The sequence below is a fragment of the Camellia sinensis genome, chromosome 6 (assembly GCF_055761805.1).
Source record: "Camellia sinensis isolate YWXY chromosome 6, ASM5576180v1, whole genome shotgun sequence".
NCBI lineage: Eukaryota > Viridiplantae > Streptophyta > Magnoliopsida > Ericales > Theaceae > Camellia > Camellia sinensis.
This window is the reverse complement of record NC_138966.1, coordinates 163,355,514-163,379,393: the sequence shown is the minus strand read 5'-3', so window position 1 is coordinate 163,379,393 and position 23,880 is coordinate 163,355,514. Positions and strand designations below refer to the sequence as shown.

The following is a 23,880-nucleotide window of genomic DNA, read 5'->3' as shown; positions in this document are numbered from 1 at the left end:
TATTCATTCAAACCGAACATGTTTTACACCTGTTCATTCAAATCTGTACAGCCATGAAATCATTTATAAATAAGACCAGTCTCTCATTTGGTTTTTACTCCAATTTTGTCCCTAACTCTGCCTGCTCTCTCTACATTTTGTTGCATTGTTTTCTTGTGAGAAATAGTATAAACACAAAGTGTGTTTGTTGTGCAAACAATTTGTAGTGCTACTATTGTTTGTTGTTGATCATTTTATCCTGAGAGATAGACGTCCACAATCTGAAAGCACCCTGGAGAGGACAAATTTGTCTTAAGGACACAATATTAAACACTGAACTTGATCAAAAATTTGTTCAAGAAATTAATTTGGTAAGCAATTAATTTACTTTTCTGTTTTATTAATTTTTTTGTTTTAGATTTTGATTTTACTTTTTTAACAAAATAAAAATCTATTTTATTTTGTTTTATGCTTTGATTTTTATAATCAAACAAACTTTATTCTTTTCTTTAATTCTTCTGTATTCCGTTTGTTGTTAAATACACAAACATAATTTATTTTTAAATACAATGAAGATTGTCCAACAATCTTAAGACAGATTCTTTTTTTTTTTTTGTGTCTTCATTGTATTTAATTTTCTGTGATTTCACAAAATGATATTCTGGTTGGAAAATACAAATAGTAGTAATATACTGTTTGATAAATAGTAGTAATATACTGTTTATTTTCTTTGATAACTAGTAGTAATATACTGGTGCCATTAACAATTGCAGAATATTAATTTGTGTTACAGAAAATTATTGTGATATTTTATTTTTCTAGTTTTAGTAACAAGGAAAATAAAATTATTTTGTGTTTTAATTTATTTTCTGGTTTTAGTAACTAGAAAATTAATTTGTGTGTTGTTTTTTATTCTTTATTTTTGTAATCAGATATTATGGCTGCTAAAAGTAATACTCCAAATACGATCTTTACAACGACTCCGGTCCATATCCAGAACCAAGTTCAAGTTCTGATAATCATGGAGAAAAATTGAAAAAAAATTAATGGCACTGAGTTTAAGAGATGACAGCAGAAAATGTTGTTCTATCTTATAACTCTAAATTTGGCCCGGTTTCTTCGTGAAGAGGCTCTAGTACTTTGAGAGGATGAAAGTGATCGGCAAGTTGTTGCCGCTGTAGATGCTAGGAAACATTCTGATTCCCTGTGCAGAAACTACATCCTTAATGGCCTTGACAACATGTTGTATAATGTTTACAGTCCTCTGAAAACAGCCAAAGAATTGTGAGATTCTTTGGAGAAAAAAATACAAGACAAAGGATGCCGGCACAAAGAAATTTCTTGTCGGTAAATTTCTAGACTTCGTTATGGTAGACTCCCCCAAACGGTAATTTCTCAAGTTCAAAATTTTCAAATAATTTTGTATGATATTCATTCTGAAGGTATGTCTCTTAGCGACTCTTTCCAAGTCGCTACTTTAGTAGAAAAGTTACCACCAGCTTAGAAAGATTTCAAAAATTATTTAAAACATAAACGCAAGGAGATGACCACGGATGAATTGATTGTAAGACTAAGAATTGAGGAAGATAACCGAAAGGCTAAAAAGAGGAAAGGTAAAAATCCCATTGAGTCCAAGGCTAATGTGGTTGAACAAGTGTACAAATTATATAACAAAAAGAGGAAGTTTACTAGAAATGGTCCTAAGCAAGGCGACACCAATGACAATAAGAAGTTCAAAAGAAAATGCTATAACTGTGGCAAGACTGGATATTGAGCTTCTGACTGTCGCCGCCCTAAGAAGGATTGCGGAAGTACAAGCAAGAAGACCACCAATCAAGCCAATGTGACATAATTAGATTATATCTCTAACGGGGTAAATGACATTAACCTCTCTGCTGTGGTGTCTGAGGCTACTTTGGTTAGAAATCCCAAGGAATGGTGGGTTGATACTGGGGAAACTCATCACGTTTGTGCAGACAAAAAGATGTTCATAACTTACAATAAGGCTACAAATGGTAAATAACTTTTCATGGGAATTCTTCTACTTCTACTGTGGCTAGACAAGGAAAGGTGATCTTGAACATGACATTAGGGAAGGAATTGACCCTCAACAACATACTGCATGTACCAGACATCTGAGAGAATTTAGTTTCTGATTTTTTGTTAAGTAAAAATGGTTTTAGGCTTGTATTTGAGTCTGATAAATTTGTATTTGAGTCTGATAAATTTTTATTAACAAAGAGTGGTATGTAAGTTGGTAAGGGATACATGAGTGATGGTCTCTTCAAGTTCAATGTAATGATGGTTGTACCAAAACTTACTATTAATAAGAATAACACATCTTTTGCTTATATTCTTGAGTCGAATTTATGGTATGGTAGATTAGGACATGTAAATTTTGATACTTTGCGTAGATTAATTGGTTTGGGTTATATACCAAAGCTTGAAATTGATCATAATCATAAACTATATATTAGTTACCAACTATATATTTGCAAGTGTGCATTGGGTAAGAAATCCTTTTAATTTATGTTTAATTGCCACTATTTTTTTTTTTATATTCACAAACTATGTTGGGTGTTCCTATTAATTTTTATTATTTATCTTCTTCCTCTGTCATCCCTTATTGCAATTAATATCCAACAACCCCCCCCCCCCCTAACACACACACACACACAAACAAAAAAAATTCACAGTTGGAGTTAAAAGCAAAGTCTGAATTAACTTTAATGAAAAGAGGAAGGAGGAGGAGGTTTCCACAGGTAGCCTGAAAGCTTTTCTCTCCAGAATGATTTGTTTAAAATTCACATGATATCATGCTCTCAATAACTGCTTCTTTAGATTTGAATAATGGGTCAGACTTTTGTTTTTCTTAGAAAATGAAAACATATCTGAATCTCCAAATAAACCTCTGTTTCTTTTAATGAAAAACATTTTCTATTTAAAACATTGTTTCGTTGCGATTCCAAATTGTGGTGTTTCATGTTCCACACACTATTTTTAGTATAGTTAGGCATGGCACTCTTAGAAATGGTTTTAGAAAATATGATTTTTCCTTAACTTTAGTCTATTTTTTTAGGTGGGATCCATACACCAAAGTTGACATATCGAAGTGGTAACGTGTTCTATGTCGCGTTGTGATTCACGTGGTATATTTGGTTGCTCAAAACCATTATCGGGTGAATGGAAAATTGAAGCCAAAGTGAGCTTCAGGAAAATAGAATTTTGGTGAAAATTTCTTGAAGGTGTGGTTTAAAGCTTGTCCTACATTGATTTGGTGGGCATACTTTGAGTGGGTTTATAAGGCTTGAGTTTGGAACTTGGGGTAGCCCCAAGGGGCACCCAAGTTTTGTAGAGAGAGAGGTTATGGGCTACATCCATTGGATCCAAAATAAACACGCACCACTGTCCTGTCCGGTCGGTCGGGCTAGGCTTCGGCATAGGTGTGTGGTTGGGTTGGGCTTGTCCGGCCAAAAACATTGGAATTTTATTTTTCTAAAAAATTAAATTATAATTTTTTCGCCACCCGAACAGATTCATATATATTTGAATTTAAACCCAACAGCCACATTACCTGTTCATTCAAGCCGAACAGGTTTTACACCTGTTCATTCAAATTTGTATAGCCATGAAATCATCTATAAATAAGACCAGTCACTCATTTGGTTTTTACTCCAATTTTGTCCCTAACTCTGCTTGCTCTCTCTACATTTTGCTGCATTGTTTTCTTGTGAGAAATAGTATAAACACAAAGTGTGTTTGTTGTGCAAACAATTTGTAGTGCTACTATTGTTTGTTGTTGATCATTTTATCTTGAGAGATAGACGTCCACAATCTGAAAGCACTCTGGAGAGGACGAATTTGTCTTAAGGACACAGTGTTAAACACTGTATTTGATCAAAAATTTGTTTAAGAAATTAATTTGGTAAGCAATTAATTTACTTTTATGTTTTATTAATTTTTTTGTTTCAGATTTTGATTTTATTTTTGTAACAAAATAAAAATCTATTTATTTTATTTTATTTTATTTTATGTTTTGATTTTTATAATCAAACAAACTTTCTTCTTTTCTTTATTTCTTCTGTATTCCATTTGTTGTTAAGTACCCAAACAGAATTTATTTTTAAATACGGTGAAGATTGTCCAACAATCTTAAGATAGATTCTTTTTTTTTTTTTTTTGCCTTCATTGTATTTAATTTTCTGTGATTTCACAAAGGGATATTCTGGTTGGAAAATACAAATAGTAGTAATATACTATTTGATAAATAGTAGTAATATACTGTTTATTTTCTTTGATAACCAGTAGGAATATACTGGTGTCATTAACAATTGCAGAATATTAATTTGTGTTATAGAAAATTATTGTGAAATTTTATTTTTCTAATTTTAGTAACAAGGAAAATAAAATTATTTTGTGTTATAATTTATTTTCTAGTTTTAGTAACTAGAAAATTAATTTGTGTTTTGTTTTTTTTTTATTTTTATTTTTGTAATCAGATATTATGGCTGCTAAAACTAGTACTCCAAATACGATTGTTACAACGACTCCAGTCTCTATCCAGAACCATAGTTCTGATAAATCATGGAGAAAAACTGAAAAAAATTTAATGGCATTGAGTTTAAGAGATGGCAACAGAAAGTGTTGTTCTATCTTATAGCTCTAAATTTGGCCCTGTTTCTTCGTGAAAAGGCTCTAGTACTTAGAGAGGATGAAAGTGATCGGCAAGTTGTTGCCGTTATAGATGCTTGGAAACATTATGATTTCCTGTGCAGAAACTACATCCTTAATAGCGTTGAGAACATGCTGCATAATGTTTACAGCCCTCTGAAAACAGCAAAAGAATTGTGAGATTCTTTGAAGAAAAAAATACAAGACAAAGGATGTCGGCACAAAGAAATTTATTGTCGATAAATTTCTAGACTTCGTTATGGTAAACTCCCCCAAACGGTAATTTCTCAAGTTCGAAATTTTTAAATAATTTTGCATGATAGTCATTCTGAAGGTATGCCTCTTAGCTACTCTTTCCAAGTCGCTGCTTTAGTGGAAAAGTTACCATCAGCTTGGAAAGATTTCAAAAATTATTTAAAACATAAACGCAAGGAGATGACCATGGATGAATTGATTGTAAGACTAAGAATTGAGGAAGATAACCGAAAGGCTAAAAAGAGGAATGGTAAAAATTCCATTGAGTCGAAGGCTAATGTGGTTGAACAAGTGCACAAACTATATAACAAAAAGAGGAAGTGTACTAGAGATGGTCCTACGCAAGGCGACACCAATGGCAATAAGAAGTTCAAAAGAAAATGCTATAATTGTAGCAAAATTGGATATCGAGCTTCTGACTGTCGCCGCCCTAAGAAGGATCACGGAAGTACAAGCAAGAAGACCACCAATCAAGCCAATGTGACAGAATTAGATTACATCTCTAACGGGGTAAATGGCATTAATCTCTCTGCTGTGGCGTCTGAGGCTACTTTGGTTAGAAATCCCAAGGAATAGTGGGTTGATATTGGGGAAACTCATCACGTTTGTGCGGACAAAAAGATGTTCATAACTTACAATAAGGCTGCAAATGGTAAACAACTTTTCATGGGAATTCTTCTACTTCTACTGTGGCTAGACAAGGAAAGGTGATCTTGAAGATGGCATCAGAGAAGGAATTGACCCTCAACAACATACTGCATATACCAGACATCCGAGAGAATTTAGTTTCTGGTTTTTTATTAAGTAAAAATGGTTTTAGGCTTGTATTTGAGTCTGATAAATTTGTATTAACAAAGAGTGGTATGTATGTTGGTAAGGGATACATGAGGGATGGTCTCTTCAAGTTCAATGTAATGATGGTTGTACCAAAACTTACTATTAATAAGAATAACACATCTTTTGCTTATATTCTTGAGTTGAATTTATGGTATGGTAGATTAGGACATGTAAATTTTGATGCTTTGCATAGATTAATTGGTTTGGATTATATACCAAAGTTTGAAATTGATGCTGATCACAAATGTGAGATTTGTGTAGAAGCAAAATTAACTAAGGCTCCATTTAAGTCAGTTGAAAGAAAAACCGAACCTTTAGGATTAATTTATACTGATGTATGTGATCTTAAATTTGTTCAAACTAGAGGAGGTAAGAAGTATTTCATAACATTTATCGATGATTGCACAAGATATTGTTATGTATACTTACTTAGAATAGTAGTAAGTATTTCATAACCTTTTGATTGTGTGTTTATTGGTTGTGCTTAGAATAGTAGTGCATATCTGTTTCTGACTTATAAATTAGAAATACCTGATATAAATGTGAACACTATTATGGAGTCAAGGAATGCTATATTTTTTGAACATGTCTTTCCTTACAAGAAAGGACAAAAATTAAGTCCATAGAAAAGAACTTATGATTGAATACAAAGTCAAGAGACTAATGACAATCAAACACAAGAGGCTAGTAATGGTCTTCGACCAACAAGAGTCAACTGATGATGAACTAAGACAAAGTAAGAGAGCAAGAAAATCAAAATCCTTTGATCCAGATTTTCTGACATACTTGTTAGAAAATAAACCTCAAAGCTTTAAGGAAGCAATGACGGGTCCTGAACCACCTTTGTGGAAAGAGGCAAAATCATACTTGGGAATTGGTGGATCTTCCACCTGGATCTAAACCTCTTGGATATAAATGGATATTCAAGAGAAAAATGAACGTAGATGGTTCAATAGAAAAGTATAAAGCAAGACTTGTGGTAAAAGGTTATAGACAAAAGGAAGGTCTGGACTATTTTTACATATATTCCCCTGTGACAAGAATAACATCTATTCGCATGCTTATTGCTATAGCAGCGTTGTATAATTTAAAAATACATCAAATGGATGTTAAGACAACTTTCTTAAATGGTGATCTAATTGAAAAGATCTATATGGAGCAACCTAAAAGGGTTGTAGTGTCAAGGCAAGAAAAGAAAGTTTGTTTACTTGTAAAATCTCTTTATGGATTAAAACAAGCACCTAAGCAATGGCATGAAAAATTTGATCATGCTATGCTTACTAATGGGTTTAAGATAAACGAATGTGACAAGTGTGTCTATGTTAAACACACTAACCAAGGATATGTCATAGTTTGTGTTTATGTGGATGACATGCTTATTATTGGATGTAGTCAAAACATCATCAAATCAACAAAGCAAATGCTGAACAAAAAATTTGATATGAAAAATATTGGGGCTGCAGATGTAATATTAGGAATCAAAATTACTAGAACATCTGATAGATATGCATTATCTCAATCACATTATATTAAGAAAATTCTTGGTAAATTTATCAAGGATGATATGAATGTAGTTAGAACACCTGTAGACATCAGTCTTTATTTATCAAAAAATAAAGGTGATGCAGTATCTCAGTTAAAATACTTCCAAATCATTGGAAGCCTAATATACCTAATAAATTGTACTCGTCCTGATATAGCTTATGCTGTTAGTAATTTGAGTAGGTACATTAGTAACCCCAGAGAAAACTATTGGAAAGCGATCATTCGAGTTCTTAGATATCTAAGATTTACTCGTGATCATGATTTGAGCTTTGCTCGATATCCAGCAGTACTCGAAGGTTATTGCGATGCCAATTGGATATTGGATACTAAAGATTCAAAATCCACTAGTGGATATATCTTTACTCTAGAAGGCGTTGTTGTTTCTTGGAAATCCACAAAACAAACATGCATCGCATGATTCACAATGAAATCTGAGTTCATTGCTTTAGACAAAGCAAGAGAAGAAGCAGAATGGCTTCGTCACTTCTTAGAAGACATTCCAATGTGGCCAAAACCTGTGTTAGTTATCTGCATTCATTGTGATAATCAATCTGCAATAGGTAGGGCACAGAATCATATGTATAATGGTAAGTCATGACATATTCGTCATCGACATAATACCGTAAGACAATTACTCTCAAATGGAATAATCTCAATAGATTATATAAAATCTAAAGAAAATATTGCGGATCCGTTAACAAAAAGTTTGACAAAAGAGCAAGTGTGTAGTTCGTCAAGGAGGATGGGATTAAAGCCTATTTTATAAGAGTCATCATAATGATAACCCTACTTGTGTTACTGGAGATCCCATGAGGCGATGTGTGTAGAGATGAGTCCAAGCTGGATGGATGCAATAGTGATGTTTCTTAAGGATGGCAAGCTGCCAAAAGACAAAAGAGAGGCACATAAGACAAGATTGAAGTCGGCCAGGTTTTGCTTGTCAGCAGAAGGCCATCTTTATAAGAGGTCCTTCACTGGGCCCCTTTTGAGATGTGTACATCCCTCCCAGGTTGAGGACTTCTTATATGAAATACATGAAAGAGTTTGCGGAAGCCATGCTGGGGGCAAATCACTTGCTCATATGGCCATAACTCAAGGATATTGGTGGCCCTATATGTAGAAAGATGCTGAGGCTTATGTCTGAAAATGCAAGAAATGTCAAAGGTTTGCACCCCTAATACATCAGCTAGCAGCAGACTTGAACCTAGTATCAAGCCCTTGGCCGTTTGCCCAGTGGGGCATGGATCTTATTGGATAGTTGCCCTAAGCAACTGGATAAAGGAAGTTCCTGCTTGTGGCAACTGACTATTTTACCAAATGGGCAGAAGCTGAACTTCTTGCGAAGATAAGAGATGTTGATATAAAGAACTTCATCTGGAAGAACATCATTTCTAGGTTTAGGATCCCAAGGGCCACTATAGCAGACAATGGCACTCAGTTTGACAGTAAGCTAATCAAAAGCTGCTGTACAAAGTACCAAATCAAGAACTACTATACTCTACTCCCAGCTTTCCTCAGAGTAATGGTCAGGCAGAAGTATCCAACAAGACCATCTTAGATGGAATCAAGAAAAGGCTAGAAGCAGCTAAGGGAAAATGGGTGAAAGAATTGCCTAATGTGCTGTGGGTATATTGGACTACTCCGAAGAGATGTACTGGGGAATCACCTTTTTCCATGACTTATGGCACTGAAGCAATTATCCCACTAGAGGTCAACATCCCTGGAGTCAAAGCCTAGGGAGTGGAAAATGGGTCCAATGAAGCATTCTTGGCCCAAGATCTGGGCCTAATAGAAGAAAGAAGAGAGAGAGCAACAATTAGGTTGGGGGCATACCAGCAGTAACTTGCTAGGGCTTACAACAAGAAGGTCAACCCAAGAGAATTTAAGGTTGGGGACCTCATCTTGAGGAAGGTTGTCGGCAATAAGAAGGACCCCAAGGAAGGCAAACTTGGCCCAAACCGGGAGGGACCTTACCGAATTATCTCAGTTGCCAGCAACGGAGCATATCGGCTTGAGGACAGTGATGGCAAGGACTTATGTAATTATTAGCCGAAGTTTTAATAAAAGACCATCTGATTTTGTTTCTATTTATTGTTGAAATTTGTGCGATACGACTAAATAGTCTTATGACGATGTTCGTTAAACATGTCAAGTAACTTAGACTTATCATATGGTAGAGTTGAATTATACTTATCACAAGATAGAGTTGAACTAAGTTGGCGATGTTTCCGATTGAAACATGACAAGTAGCTTAGACTTATCATATGGCAGAGTTGAATTATACTTGCATATGATAGAGTTGAACTAAGGTGGATGAGTAGCTTAGACTTATTATATGACATAGTTTAATTATACTTGCATATGATAGAGTTGAACTAAGTTGAATAAAATCAGGCTTGCCAGGTCGGCAGAATTAAACTAAGTTTGCCCTAGGTAGATTAACAGAGAAACCAAGGTAGAAACACCTTGGCTAATCTTTGTTTGAATCTAATCTCAACAACAGACCATAGACGCATACTTAATGTGAACTTAAGTGGCACTTAGATTCACATTAGGGGGCCGAGAGCATGAATGGTAAATAAGCTCAAAGAGCTTAGCACTTGTTGAAAATTTCTCAAAAAATTTTACAAGTTAGAGCGGGCTTGGACACTTGTTGAAATTTTAGAGCAATTTACAAGTTGAAGTTAGCCGAGGTAATAAAGAAACGGGTTGTCAGGCTTGAAAAGATTGGAAAGGCAAAGTCTTGATAGAAGACATGAAGTTGACTGATTCAATCAAAAAGAAATAGCACACTTGTAGAAATATTTTGATAAAATATTTTTAAGGGGTTGTTTGAGGTGTCCTAAATAAGTGCACTTTTTGTCTTTTTGGACTAAAAAGTTGAGGGAAAAAATATGGATGTTTGGGTTAACTTTTTGACTTTTTATAGAAAAATGTGTATTAAAAAATTGTATAAATTAGTGTGTAGGGGAAAATTAGGATTGGGAGTTGTGCAGCTGTAATTTTTGACTTTTGGTGAATAGTGATAACTTTTTAACTTTTTGAGTAACTTTTTGGCTTTGTAGCTTTTTTTACACTTCCCAAACTTGGCCTAAGTGTTGGCCAAGAAAAACGGTCAAGGTTTAAAATCGAGATGATATTGGTCCGAGGTGGCTAGCTAAGGATAACTCCGATGTTATTCTTATCCGATATGTACTACCCCGATATGGAGAAACATACAAGCAATAAGCATACAAAGGAAGCATGCATTCACAAAAGACTACTTGGTCAGATACAAACGAGGGCACATTAACCGAATTGAAACTTGAAATTGTTCAAAACAAAAAAGGTTAGTACTAAAAATAGTTCAAAGTAAGAGAAGATCCTAAGTACTAGCAGTAGTGGCATTGATCTCGGACTGCCCAACCTTGGCTGTTGGCGGTATGTCGGCCTTAATTGGCAGTGCTGCTTCCTTCTCCACTACATTCTTGGCATCAATTTCAAAAAGAGTCTGATCCAAGCTCTTCTCGGCAGTTTTGACTTCGGCTTCAGAAACGGCCTTGGGAACCTGGTCCTTGTCGTCCTGAGTCAAGTCTAGGACTTGCTCATTTAGAGTTGGGGACTTAGCCCTAACAACTTGAGCTTCATCCTCAACCTCGGTAACTACACCCTGAGCCTTATCGGCTTCGGCTTCTTCTTCTTCCTCAGTTTCATCTTCAGATTGGCTTGGAGTTGACGGGAATGGAAGAGCAAGTCGGCTAGCGTCGGTAAGAGGCGAGTCGTCGGGGATAGCCAACTCCTTCAACGCAGCCATCCAACCAATGATGTAAACCTTATTACAGGCATGGTTGACCTACTTCATGTAGGCGTCACGGACGTCAGCTACCCCTTTTGCATAAGCCTTTTCATCTGTAGTCTTTGAGCTTGGCCTTTTTTATAGCGAGCACTGTTCGGAGTTTGGTCAGGGCCTCGGCCTCCTTTTCCTTTGCCTCTTTTGCCTAGGCCTGAACAACCACGACGATATTTTCAGCGGCCTCAACACGATCCTTGGCATTGCTTTTTGCCAGTTAGGCAGCCTTGTTCTGATCTAGTAAGCTTCGGATGCGACCTTCGGCCTGGTTCAGTGTAGCAAGGAGCTTGGCTGCCTCATTCGTCTTGTCGGTCAACCCTTTTTTGAATGCCTCGGTCTTTACTGCAAAGGAGTAACCTGGCTGGATGGCCTGCAAGTGGAAAATTAGACATTTTTTGGCAAAGTACAAGCACTAATCTCGAAATTGAAATTTAACGAAAAGAAGCAAAGTACGTAGAAGCTTACCAGAACACAATGTTGCATCATCAAGGCATAGTTCTCATACTTAGTGAGCTCGGCCATTCAATTGATGTCGGCCGACAGAAGAATAGTAGTGGAAATAGCAGCACCGATTTACACATCGTCTAGGGCACTGTCCCCAGCCAACAAAGGTCGGTCTCTGACCATAAACGTCAGCGTCCAAGGTTTGTTGGCGTGGAACACACCGGGCTGTGTTGCTTCTTCAGACCTTGGCTTCTTGGATTGCGATTTGTCGAATAGATAAACCTCGGTGGGCCTATTCCTGATGGTTGATGATTTTTCCTCGATCTTAGCCAACTTCGAGATCGGCACAGTGTCTTCAAACTCGACCTCTGTGACAGTGGCTTTGGCTTTAGCCCTTTTTACCCTTTTGACTTTGGGCTTGGATTGAGGCTGGAAAGGAGAGGGGATTGGACTGCGACCACACCAGGGATGTCGGCAAGAAGGTTGTTGGGAACAATCTTCGCACGACCCATTTCGTCAGCGGTAATAGCGACGGTGACCTTGGTACTGAAGTGTATTACTAGTAAGGCAGTAGGAGGGTTTACTGGATTGTACGCCGATGCCTTTAAATCTCGGCGTCGGCGGCTCCTAGTTCTACCGGCTGGCGGGTTCCCTAGGGCACGACGTCGGCGTTGGTGCTGAGATGGTGGGATAAACTGAGGAGCATAGGTGGATGGTAGTTCCAATGGATCAGAATAAGAGGCCTGGTCTTGCCTTGGTGATAAAACAACTGATGGAGTTGTTGCAGAGAAAGGAGTCTTGCTTCGACGGGGAACGTCGGGCAGAGCGAACTTGTAAGTTGGCACGTAATTAAGTAGCAGCAGGGCTGTGCACTTCTCAAGTGGCAAACCCAATAACCTTTTCAAACCCTTGTTGGGGAAAAAGTTTGACGAAAGTCCTTGGCTGGCTGAGGAAGAACTGCAAAAGAGAAACAAAAAGAAGGCATTAGTACAGATAAATGAACTAGCAAGTCTTAGCAGAAATATGACTATAGGATGACTCAGTTCTTACCATCACCCTCTTTAAATACTGCTTGGTGCAAAGGGAAGAGATGAAGATCGTCATCAGGCACAAACCCCCAGTTGCCGAGACGATCAAGTAATCACCTCCGGCACCCTTGTTTGAATCTGGAAGGTCGGCTATGATTTTGTAGGCAGTTGATCTGGGCTTGAGGTAATATATGTAGCCTTTTTTAGACTTAAGGTCACACATGGTGTAATAGAATTGGATGTCGGCAAGTGTTATCCTAGCCTTCTCTCAGTGTGCCAACTCAATGATGCCATTAATAACCCTATAGGAATTTATGGCTAGTTGCATAGGGTTAAGCTTGTAGTAGTGAAGGATTTCCCTAAAGAGGATGTCTAGGGGAAGTTGAAGTCCACACTCGATGAATGCCATAACAGGGAATGGCATGGAATCCTTAACAGGCACAATAGAGTCCTCCTCTCTAGCCAACATGATCTGAACGTCGGTTGGAATGGAGAACTCTTGCCTGAAGTTCTCTAGTTTGGCAGGGGTGTCTACTCTCTACCTAAACATTCCCATGATGTTGGCTTGATGAAGTGGGTACAAGGTTTTAGAAAAAATACTTGGTATAGGATTGAAGACCTCGGCCAAACCCCAAACAGGCACTGGGTCTAGGGTTTTGAAGATTTAGGAGAATTTGTTTCAGTTTTTCCTAAGTGTTTGGTTTTTAGGACCTAGAACTACAGAAACAAGAAGCAAGAATTTGAGAAACAAAACAAGAAGACCAAAAAGGGAATGCGATTCAAAATCAAGAAAGCAATTGTCAAGAAATGAGGAAAGATACGAATTCACAGACAATGAATAGATGTGTGCAAGTGTGTGAAAATCACATGACAAGACAATGGATGGTAACAAAACATAGAACAGATTAAAGAACACATATTGATTTGCAGAATAAAAATGATCACCGAAATCAAGGAATAGCTATGAAAACATATTCAAAATAGCGATAGATACGATGACAACATGTGGCAAAAGAACATATTGAGAAAACAATGAAGACTGAAATTAAAGAGAAAGAAACTAGGAACTCACCGAATATAGGCGAGGAAACGATGCCAGAGTAATGATCACCAGAATCAAGCGATGACAATCACTGGAATAGACCAATGAATACTTTGCTAGAAGTAATGGATGGCGCAGTTACAGAGCTTGAGAGCTTGAAAAATGGTGGTTCAAGAAGGAAAGTTTAGAGGGAGAAAAATTGAGCATAGAGAGAAATCAATTTTGCAAGAGTGAAGAGGCAGAGAGAGAGAGAGAGAGAGAGAGAAAGAGTTTTTGTCAAAAATACGAAAAGGCTACAAACCATAATGGAAATGCCTTGGACGACGCGCCTATCAGGTAGCGTGGCAGCAATGACTCACCCTAATAGCGCGTGTCACGTACGAACCAACAAGAAAAGGGACATGTGGAGGAAACGATTGAGCGGACTCTGCATGACAGCTCATGCACAGTTAGAACTCTTGAAATTCTTAAGATAATGAGGCTGTAACCTTGGCTAGAGGAACGATCTCAGTTGATATGTTTAAAGAATTAAGTTCTTGGTTCTTGATCCTTGGGAGGATGGACAACTAAATCCTAAATTTATGAAGCCGACGAGATGATCTCGATCGAAAAGAAGAATGAATTTCTGTGACATGCTACGTGGACAAACGATGTAGGTTCCATTACCTCAAGTTGCCGAGGTAATAGAACCTAGGGGACAAATGTGGGGACGTATTTTGTGAATGACAGCACATGGCTAAGCTAACGCCGAAGTGTCAACCGACGCGCCATGTGGCTTGGTTGAACTGTCGAGATTATCTGCGGAGATACCAAAATCCGAGATAAATAGATAAGGGGGAAAGAATCTTAGATGAAAGAGGGCTCTAATCTAGATAAGGATAAAGTTCTTAGGGAGTTTATCCCTGTCTAGCTAGGAATCCAAGAGAAGCATTATGTGCCAGAATCCCATGAAGTAAGACTTCTAGGGGAGTTAGGCACTAATGGCTATAAAAACATGGCACCCTCGAGGGTCAAAGGTAAGTCCCCTTTTGTGAGTTTAAGCACATTTAGCTATCTTTGAGAGATATTTGATTACTGACGTGATCGTCAAAGTGCCCTCAGGTGGAAGAACCACCACGGTATTCTTATCTTCTGTCGCAGGTTGTTCGCGCTTAATCTATTCTGCCGGTGCTCTCTAGCTGAGTTCCCTATTTGGTTGTGTGGTCAAAAATCAACACCCACACATAGAACTTTAGAAAGAGTGTTGAAGTGTTCATAGGCAGTAAGCAATAATAATTCAATGATAGAAAAGTTCACAGTTTGAAAACTCTGTTATGCTCTGTTTTGTTCTAAACTCTGATTGGGCTTTCAATCTTCAATGCAGAGGATGGTGGTCATGAGACATGGGGGAGAGAGAGCGAGAGAAGATCGGTGATCGTTGGTCGCAAAAGGACAAAGGAGGGCGAAGGAGATTGGTGGTTGAATTTCGTTGTCGTTGTAAAAACTATCCAAACAATCAAACTGATTATCACAAGCCCTAACGCTGTGTTTGGTTGGGGAATTTGGAAAAAAGAAAAAAGAAAAAGGCATATAAAATTAAGTGAAATTTAGGTATATTTTATTCACATTTCACCTACTTTTTCTCTTTCTATTTTCAAACTCTTTCTCAAATCCTCCAACCAAACACAACATAAATCAATTTGTCAAAAATAAAAATGCATACATATATCACAGATACATACACATACATATATGATTATCCAAACTGATTAGTTAAAAATTACTCAAACAAAAACTCCCAAAACCCTCAAAATTCCTTCTTTTGTAAATACAAACATACTGAATGATTTTTTTTGTTTTTCACAAATCTTAACCTTATCATACTCACACAACACGTATGGAAGAGATTTGTTAAAGAACTTATTTGGAAGTCCTAAATAATAAAATAAATTGATTAAAATCTTTCAGCCAGAGCCTTGACCCAAACCCTTATCTTTTTAATTAATGATCAATCAAAACTAACAAAATTGTGCGTTCTACGTGTGGAGGAAAAAAATGTAAAATGACATAACTTTGATTGTTCATCATTATTTTTTTTTTTAAATTGTTTTATTAACACACAATTTATGAATTTTGTGATTTATTATAGGGGAAATATTACATTAGCGCAAATTAGTGCAAAACTTTATAAATATTAATAATTAAAATTATAAACTTTTTTATAGATTTTTTTTTTCTCCTAATATCACTGGGATTGGGATGTAATTACCCCCTATCTGTAAAGAATAAAAAAAATAAAAATTATATATTGTTATAATTATCATTATAAAAAAGTTGTTTCATAATTTACCCGCCTTAATAAAGTATTAATATTATGGGTTGAATTTCTCTTTAAGTTCAAATTTAAATTTGACTGTTATGTTTGGACTCGTTAGGAGCACCACAAGTCTCATTTCCATTATCAAAACCATTTATTTTGTGGAGTTCTGTTTATAGAAAAGTATAAGTATGTTTTTGAAAATAGACAATCTATTTTTTTTTTTAAATGACAAAATAAAGAGATTACGATTATCTAAATTGACTTAATTTTTATTTATTTATGAATGATATACAGAAAAAAAACCTTACAAAGAAACGATATCAGGATCCATGGTAGGCCCTACAATTCCAAACATGACAATGGTCAGGTTGAAATTTAAATTTAAGAGAAACTCAACCCTAATATTATTTAACTACTTGATTTTAAATTTTCTAAATTTATTTTTTACGTTGTGTGATATACTGATAAATGTTTCACAACCATCTTATACTATGTTCAATTCACTAGAATGCAATGCAATAAAGTGATTATTCCATCATAATGTTTATTTTCATATTTGATTCACTAAAAAAAATAAAAATTGTATTTTAAATAAAATCATCATTAACCTTTGAAAATAAAAAATATTTGAAAGCATTTTTTTTTTATTTTGAGAATTTACATGAGTTGGGAGTTAAAATTTTATCAATTGACTTTTGCATATTTTTATATTGATAATTATAAAAATATAATTATTTATTTTTTATTCACTACAAATAATGAACAAAGTGAATAAGGAAATACAAACCTTTTTTCATTATGTTTTTGCTCTTTCTTTCCTTTCCCTTTCTTGTATCTGATTCATGAAAGCTATGAAACAAGAATGAGGCGGTTAAGTTTATTTTTAGGGCAAATTACAAACACTCTCCTCGAGATTTGGTGAAAATACAGATTCTTTCATGAGGTTTGAGAAATTACAAATTACTTACTGAAGATCAAATTTGCATAACAAATTAGTGGGAAATCTGTACGGAAATAAAAATCTCAGGGGACAATTTGTTATGGAAATATAAACCTCAGGGGACGGGAGTTTTAATAATTGTACTCAGAGCTAAACAATTTTTCTCTTTTCAAAACACAACTCCAAATTCATAACTCAGAACACGCCTTCACACTCAAATCATGATTCGAAAAACAATTTTAAAAAACAAAATAAAAAAAAAAAAAATTTTGAAATTTTCTTTTACAATAGAGTTTTGGAAAGAGGTTTTGAGTTTTGAAAAGAGTTTTGAATTATGTGTTTGGTTATGAGTTTTAAAAATAAATTTTGAACTAAATTTTGAATAATTTTAAATTGCGTGTTTAATTATAAATTTTAAAAAAAAATAAATTTTTTTAATTAAAATCATAATTTGAAAAGAAAAACCAAACAACAGCCATAAGAATGATTTTTTAGTGAGTAAATTACACTTTGCCCCCATGAAGTTTCACCCATTTCTCACTTTAGCGTTTTTAGTTTAATTTTTTTCATTTTGGCCCTTCATGTTTGCAATCCTTCCCACTTTACTTCAGGACTAACTTCCATCCAAACAACTAACAAAATTTGCCACATCATCAACACATCAGTTTCATGTGAGATGTAAAAAATTCACTAAAAATGCAAAAAATGAAAAATAGAAAATAAAAAAATTGAAATTTTTTTTAGTCTTTAGTGAAGTTTTTTTTTTTTTAAAAAAAAAAATTATTCATAAACATTATTACATTATAGATGCATCTAGATTAGATGCATCTAAAAAAATAAAAACAAATTTAACTAAAAAAATAAAAAAAGTTTACTAAAAACAAAAAAATGAAAATATACTGACTCAAACGCCTGTATTGTCAATTCTAAAATGAAAAGTTAACTATCATTTTTTTCGTCTTTAGTGAACTCTTTTATTTTTTTAGTTAAATTTGTTTTTATTTTCTTAGGTGCATCTAATCTAGATGCATCTATAATGTAAAAATGATTATGAATAAATTTTAAAAAAAAAATCACTAAAGACTAAAAAAAAATCAATTTTTTTGTTTTTTATTTTTTATTTTTTGCATCTTTAGTGAATTTTTTATATCATACATGGAGCTGATATAACATATTCTGTTAGTTTTTTTGGATAGAAATTAGTTTAGAAGTAAAGTGAGAAGAATTACAAACATGAAGGGTAAGTGGGAAGGATTGCAAACATTAAGGGTCAAAATGAGAAAAATCAAATTTAAATAGCTAAAATGAAAAGGATTGTAAATATGAAAAATTAAAATAAGAAAAATGAAATTTAAAAAATCAAAATAGATATTGAGTGAAACTTTAGGAGGAGAAAGAGTAATTTGCATGTTTTTTAGTTGCAGTAACGTAGATGGCAGTTGATTTGAGTACTACTCACGTTGACAGTTTGTCCAAAAAATAGTGACTATTACTGTTAGCAACTATGATACAGACCACTAAAAGAAGATTACTAAAAGTAACTCTAGTGACGTGGCATGTCTAAAATAAAATTAAAATAAAAAGAAAAGAGAAAAAAAACAAAACATAAGGAGGAAAAAGACAATTTAATGTTCCTTTAATACTTTTCTTTTAGTGCTCTAAATCATTTTTCTTACTGTTAGTGTAGCTCTGCAGAGGAATTAACTTTAATCGCGTCAGAGAGAAACTGTGAGATTGAGATAGGAAGAAAAATATGTGGTGTGGAGAAGTGGGGAGACGTGGCACTCTCCGCACCACAAAAAGAGTGAAGAAAGGAATGTTTTGAATGATTTAAATACATATATTTTTTAATTTTTTATAAAAAAATAAAAAATAGTATCACCTAAATAAATATACTTATACCAAACAAACTCAATATTTAAAGAGCAGCTCTTCCCTTATTATATAGTGTATAGATAAACTGGAAGTTACACTAAATAATATCAATTTTTTGCGCAGCTCACTTTCCGTAAAACTACCACCGGAAACCAAAAACAACATTGGAAAAACATGCTTTACTGCGACTCTAACCCCCAAAAATCCAAAGCACCAATGCCATGGATTGGAATGTATGTTGCAGCAGCATCTTTAATTTGCTTCTTAACAATTGTTGCCGATGCTTTCTATGCGTTTCGAAACAAAAAATTTTGGTTCCCGTGCAAATTCTTCACTATCAATGCTGCTACGCTGACATTGCTAGGTGTAACAATGAAGATGCCACTGGATGTGAGTAGCGACATGTACGGAGGAAGTGATCAACTTGCAAAACTTAGCAGCACAGTCATGAAGTGTATTACAATAGGTAATTTTATGCCATCTTTGGGCCCCATGGATGATAAAGATATATTCACCAACATAATAGCCTTGGATATTCTTATAATCACCATGATTGTGAATGTTTGCATCCAATTAGTTACTTGTACAATTCCCAATTCAATACTAGTAGAACATGTTCTAGTTAATTTTTTCATGCTTCTGTTGTTGGTAATATAAAATTTCTCGGTGGTTACAGTTGCTACCACTAAAAAATATCTAGAATTGAAGTATAGTGAAATACACAAAGAAGCATTAAGAGAACAAATTGGAAAGAAAATTACAGTTGAAAAACTGAAAGAAAATGTCAACAAGTACTGGATGATGGCAGAAACTGGGAGCCCCCAGTTTATGATGGCACGTTCTGTGACCTGCTCTGCTTCAGGGGTGATCTGTCTTATGACTGCTCTAATTTTAGCACAACTTGAGTACCGAGTGTGGGATTTTGCTGCAACCGGGGAATCAGATTATACGTGGTCAACATTTTTTATTTTTGTAATTCAGACTGCTACAGTGGGCGTAGGGATCATTGGTCCGATATGTAGATGGTTCACTGCCATTAAATTCAAATGCTCCAAGGAAAGTACCAAAGGCTTCAAAACTGAGCTCAAACCAAAGAGTTATTGGATTAAGAGGTTGGAAGAATGGAAGAAGAGCTCTATAGTTCTTCAAATCCGTGGTCTGAAATTGAGAAAACTTGTCCAGCGCACCAAAAATCTAGTTTTGAACTTGTGTATAATGATTCAGGTTATGATTGTGGTAACAAGCAAATTAACTCTTCTCATTCTCCTTTTTTTTGTTCGCCGGCTCATGTTATGTTACCGCTGTTGCTACAATTTGTTTAAGGAGCCTGTACATAACTCAACATCCCCAACGAAGTCGGATAATGTTTTGCTTCTTGAAGGTGAAGTGGAACTTACTGAAAGTACCTTGAAGAACATTAGTGAAGCAGCAGATCATTTCATCATCAAGGCCAACAAACAGCAGCGCAAAAATTTAATCGAGCTTCTTCAACAGAAATCTACAAGTGGCTTTGAATGCATATTAGACTTTCACAGCGACAAAGTTCCATCATTAGATTCTCAAGAACCTCTTAATTGTTGGGCTTTGCCATTGGTGACTCTAACTTGCATCGTTATTGCAATTTCCAAAATCAATAAGAACATGGCTGACAGGCTTGTGTGCAGCGTGAGCGAAGGCCTCTCGCATGTCATACATGTTGACAAAACCGTGGATACCAAAGGGAACCTCACAAATAGTAGAGATGCAGCTGATAAAGTGTGGTTAGGAGTCGAACTTGAAGGCAAGTGGCTTGATGAAGATCTCACCAGAATAGCTCCCAAAGAAACATCTTGCAGAGAGACTTTTCAAATAGTCGCTGATTTTGCTCAGAAAATTGTAATGAAATACAAGGCAAATATCAATGCAAGCCCCGTCGGGAACCCTACCAATTGGTCCATTAACGTTGTAGCAGCTAATTCCATGTACAAAATTTGCAAATCTTTATTGCTGGATGCTGAAGGTAACAATCACCAGATAAATCATGACGAACTGTTCCTGAAATTATTTGACATGATCGCAGGTATGCTTCGTCTTTTTCTTCTCTTTTTTTTTTTTAACAAGTGTATATGAGGCTTTTCCTTGTACTTTTACAGTCACCCGACCCATGCATACTTGGCAATTACTGGGCACAAACTCTAACGCTATATTTGGTTGGAAAATTTGGGAAGAGATTTGGAAAGAGAAAAGGAAAAACCAGGTGAAATAGGAATAAAATATACTTACATTTCACCTAGTTTCACACACCTTTTCCTTTTCTTTTTCTAAATCCCTTCCCAAATCTCTCCCCAAATCCCTTAACAAAATACAACATAAGGGTGGCCCCAATTGAATCAAACAGTTTATATGGGATTTGAACTCATGACCTATGCTTAGTCAGATGCATATAACGACTTAACTTGGTACTTGTGTTATCAACTTACCTATGTAGTGTTATGTGATTGCAGGTATACTGGGTGCTTGCCTTACCAACTTACCTGGTGTTATAACCACGAAGTGCTTTTCCAGTGCCATTGAAAAGAGGGAGGAGAATGTCCGATTCGTAGCTCAACTTCTCGGCGAAACTGAAAAGATTCTGAAATTTTTTGAAAATCATGAACTACTCTGTCTACATAATACTGATCAATTTGCAAGTATTGATGAGTGGCATGCAAAAATGGGGCAAGCAAATCCCTCTGCTTCCCCCTCTTCATCCGATAACAATTCGGTTGCTTCTGGTTCAGGTGAGTTGGCTATGGAGATTGAGTTGGAAGCCTAATTCATTCATCACTGGCTAGTTTTAATAAGCTTTGTAGTATTAGGTTTGTGTTGTCATAATTTTGATGTTATTCTGATTTCAAATGTGTAAGAATTAGATTTTGACATCATTTGAATTTCAAGTGTGTAAGAACTATAATTAGATATTTGAATTTCTGGTTGCATTGAATTGTTGTAACTATAAATAAACATTGTTCTTGAATTTTATATGTTAAAATAACCATGACCGACTTCTTAACCTAATTATATTCACCATGAGAATTGTTCATGGCTGCAAGTGTGCATTGGGCAAGACAATCCTTTTGATTAATGATTGTTCTATTAGGAAATTAATTTCTTTTAATTAATGATTGTTCTATTAGGAAATTAATTTCTAAGCCAAACAATGTTGGTCGTTCCTTTTAATTTTTACTCTTTATTATTCTTCCTCTGTCACCTCTTAATTAATTAATACCCAAAAAAAAAAAATCACTGTTAAAAGTTAAAAAATCACTATTAAAAGTTAAAAAATCACTGTTGAGTTTTAAGGAAAAGAGGGCAGGGAGGTAGAGGTTTCCACAGGTAGTCTGAAAGCTTTGCTCTCCAGAATGATGTGTTAAAAATTGGCATGATGTCATACTATAAATGATTGTTTCACCCATCATTCGAATATTTAATTTTTAGGGAAAATTATATTTCATTAGAGCAGTGGCAAAAAAATTACATTTTGAACAATAGGTCAGACTTTTTTTTTTATTTATTTTAAATGAAAGCATTTCTGGATTTCAAAATGAACCTCTGTTTCTTTCAGTGGAGAATATTTTCTATTTAAAACGTTGTTTGTTTCCATTCCAAATTGTAGTCCTTCATGTTCCACACCCTGTTTTAAGTATAGTTAGGCAGGGCACAAAACAGAGAACTGCAAAAAAAGGTGTTTGTTATAGTAAAGACTTGTTCATGGACAATAACGAGTGTGCCAATGAAGAGATGGGTGATAAGCAAGATCCCTAGTTTAATATAGATGATGATAACTACGATCAGCTCTTGCAAGGTGATGATGATGGGTCCTCCACTAGTGATTTGTTGTTTGGACGGAAAATATTTTTTGGTGTTTGGTATAATAGAAAATGAAAATTAATCGAAAATATTTTTTATGGTCAATGGAAAACAAGGCAGAAAATATTTTTCACTTTTAGAAAGCGAAAAATATTTTTTGAACTAAAATTTTACTACTCTCACCTTCATTCTATCACTACCACCACCAAATATAGAAAAATAGTTTCTATGTTGTCATTTGTGTTCATAGCTAATGCATGTTCAACATAAACTTTATTCCATTGAATTTTAATCAAATATATATATATATATATATATGAAACAGATGATTTAAATTAAAAATAAATTAAAAAATTCAAATTTATAAAATTAAAAATTCAAGATTTACTTTATTAAGAAGACCTTAGAGTTTTTTTTTTTTTTTTTTTGTCGTAATTTTTCCATATTTCTTTGATAGTAATTAGATATATAAAAAATATAAATATTAATATAATTTTTTTAACTTTCTAACTAAAATATTTAATTCTTAAACAAGACAGTTACACTCCTACAACCCGAGAGAGTACCCATCCACCAGTTCAATAAGTGTATTTAAAAAAAAATACTGATTGAGATTTTCAGCAAGTGTATTTAAAAAAAATGATACTGATTAAGATTTTCTTTTTTTTGAGATCTCATAATCTCTTTTAGATCTCAATCATTGATAGTGCGGGTCATACACGTACCTGAGTAGATCTCACACATACATAAATAGTCGAGATCCAAAAGGGTTGTAGGGTCTCTAAAAAAGGGGATCCCAAGCATTTTTCTTAGAATTTTTTTTTAAAAAAAAAACCAATCAGTATAGCGATCCCAGTATTCCCTGTTGTTATTGAACTGTAATCCGGACTCGGTTCCGTAGATTTGTTGTTGTCTCATTCTCTTTTCTGTCCCTTACTCTTTATCTTAGAGTTTTGGGTTGTGTTGGACTTGTTGGGTTATGTTGGTTGTGTTTTAAAACCTAGAATCTTTGCCCAGTTTTTGACCTCTCCGCTCGAGCGGGGGTTTCGGCGCTCGAGCGGGAAAATCACCTTCCCAGTATTTCCTCAGTAGTGTTGGACGCTCGAGCGTGAGGTTTGACGCTCGAGCGGGAGTTTGTGCGAGACGCTCGAACGGGGAGATGGACGCTCGAGCGGGGACCTGTTCTGCAAAACTTCTGGATGGTTGTATCCGCCGCTCGAGCGGGGTTTTTGGCGCTCGAGCGGGAGTCTGTGAGTGAGGCTCGAGCGGGGGTTTCCACGCTCGAGCGGGGCGACCTGTATAACACAC

The 23,880-nt window shown here is 35.2% G+C and overlaps 2 protein-coding genes and 1 long non-coding RNA gene across 3 annotated transcripts; 1 reads left to right on the top strand and 2 right to left on the bottom strand.

Moving 5' to 3' along the window:
* Positions 1 to 919: 919 nt before the first annotated feature.
* On the bottom strand, positions 920 to 17,626 carry LOC145793007 (uncharacterized). The gene is made up of 2 exons (XR_014333429.1): positions 16,717 to 17,626; positions 920 to 1,243 (listed from the first exon to the last, which is right to left on the bottom strand). It is a non-coding gene; the product is annotated as an uncharacterized LOC145793007 (long non-coding RNA).
* LOC114258917 (uncharacterized) lies at positions 10,517 to 14,355 on the bottom strand. The gene is made up of 2 exons (XM_028198924.2): positions 11,582 to 14,355; positions 10,517 to 11,486 (listed from the first exon to the last, which is right to left on the bottom strand). Exon 2 carries the CDS (start codon positions 11,078 to 11,080, stop codon positions 10,652 to 10,654), a length of 429 nt encoding a protein of 142 aa, XP_028054725.2. The 5' UTR covers positions 11,081 to 11,486; positions 11,582 to 14,355; the 3' UTR covers positions 10,517 to 10,651.
* Positions 17,627 to 18,960: 1,334 nt separating the features above from the next.
* Positions 18,961 to 22,527, top strand: LOC114283342 (uncharacterized). Its single transcript, XM_028226153.2, has 4 exons — positions 18,961 to 19,327; positions 19,421 to 20,803; positions 21,228 to 21,503; positions 22,379 to 22,527. The coding sequence occupies exons 1-4, from the start codon at positions 18,961 to 18,963 to the stop codon at positions 22,525 to 22,527; spliced, it is 2,175 nt and encodes a 724-aa protein (XP_028081954.2).
* Positions 22,528 to 23,880: the final 1,353 nt, after the last annotated feature.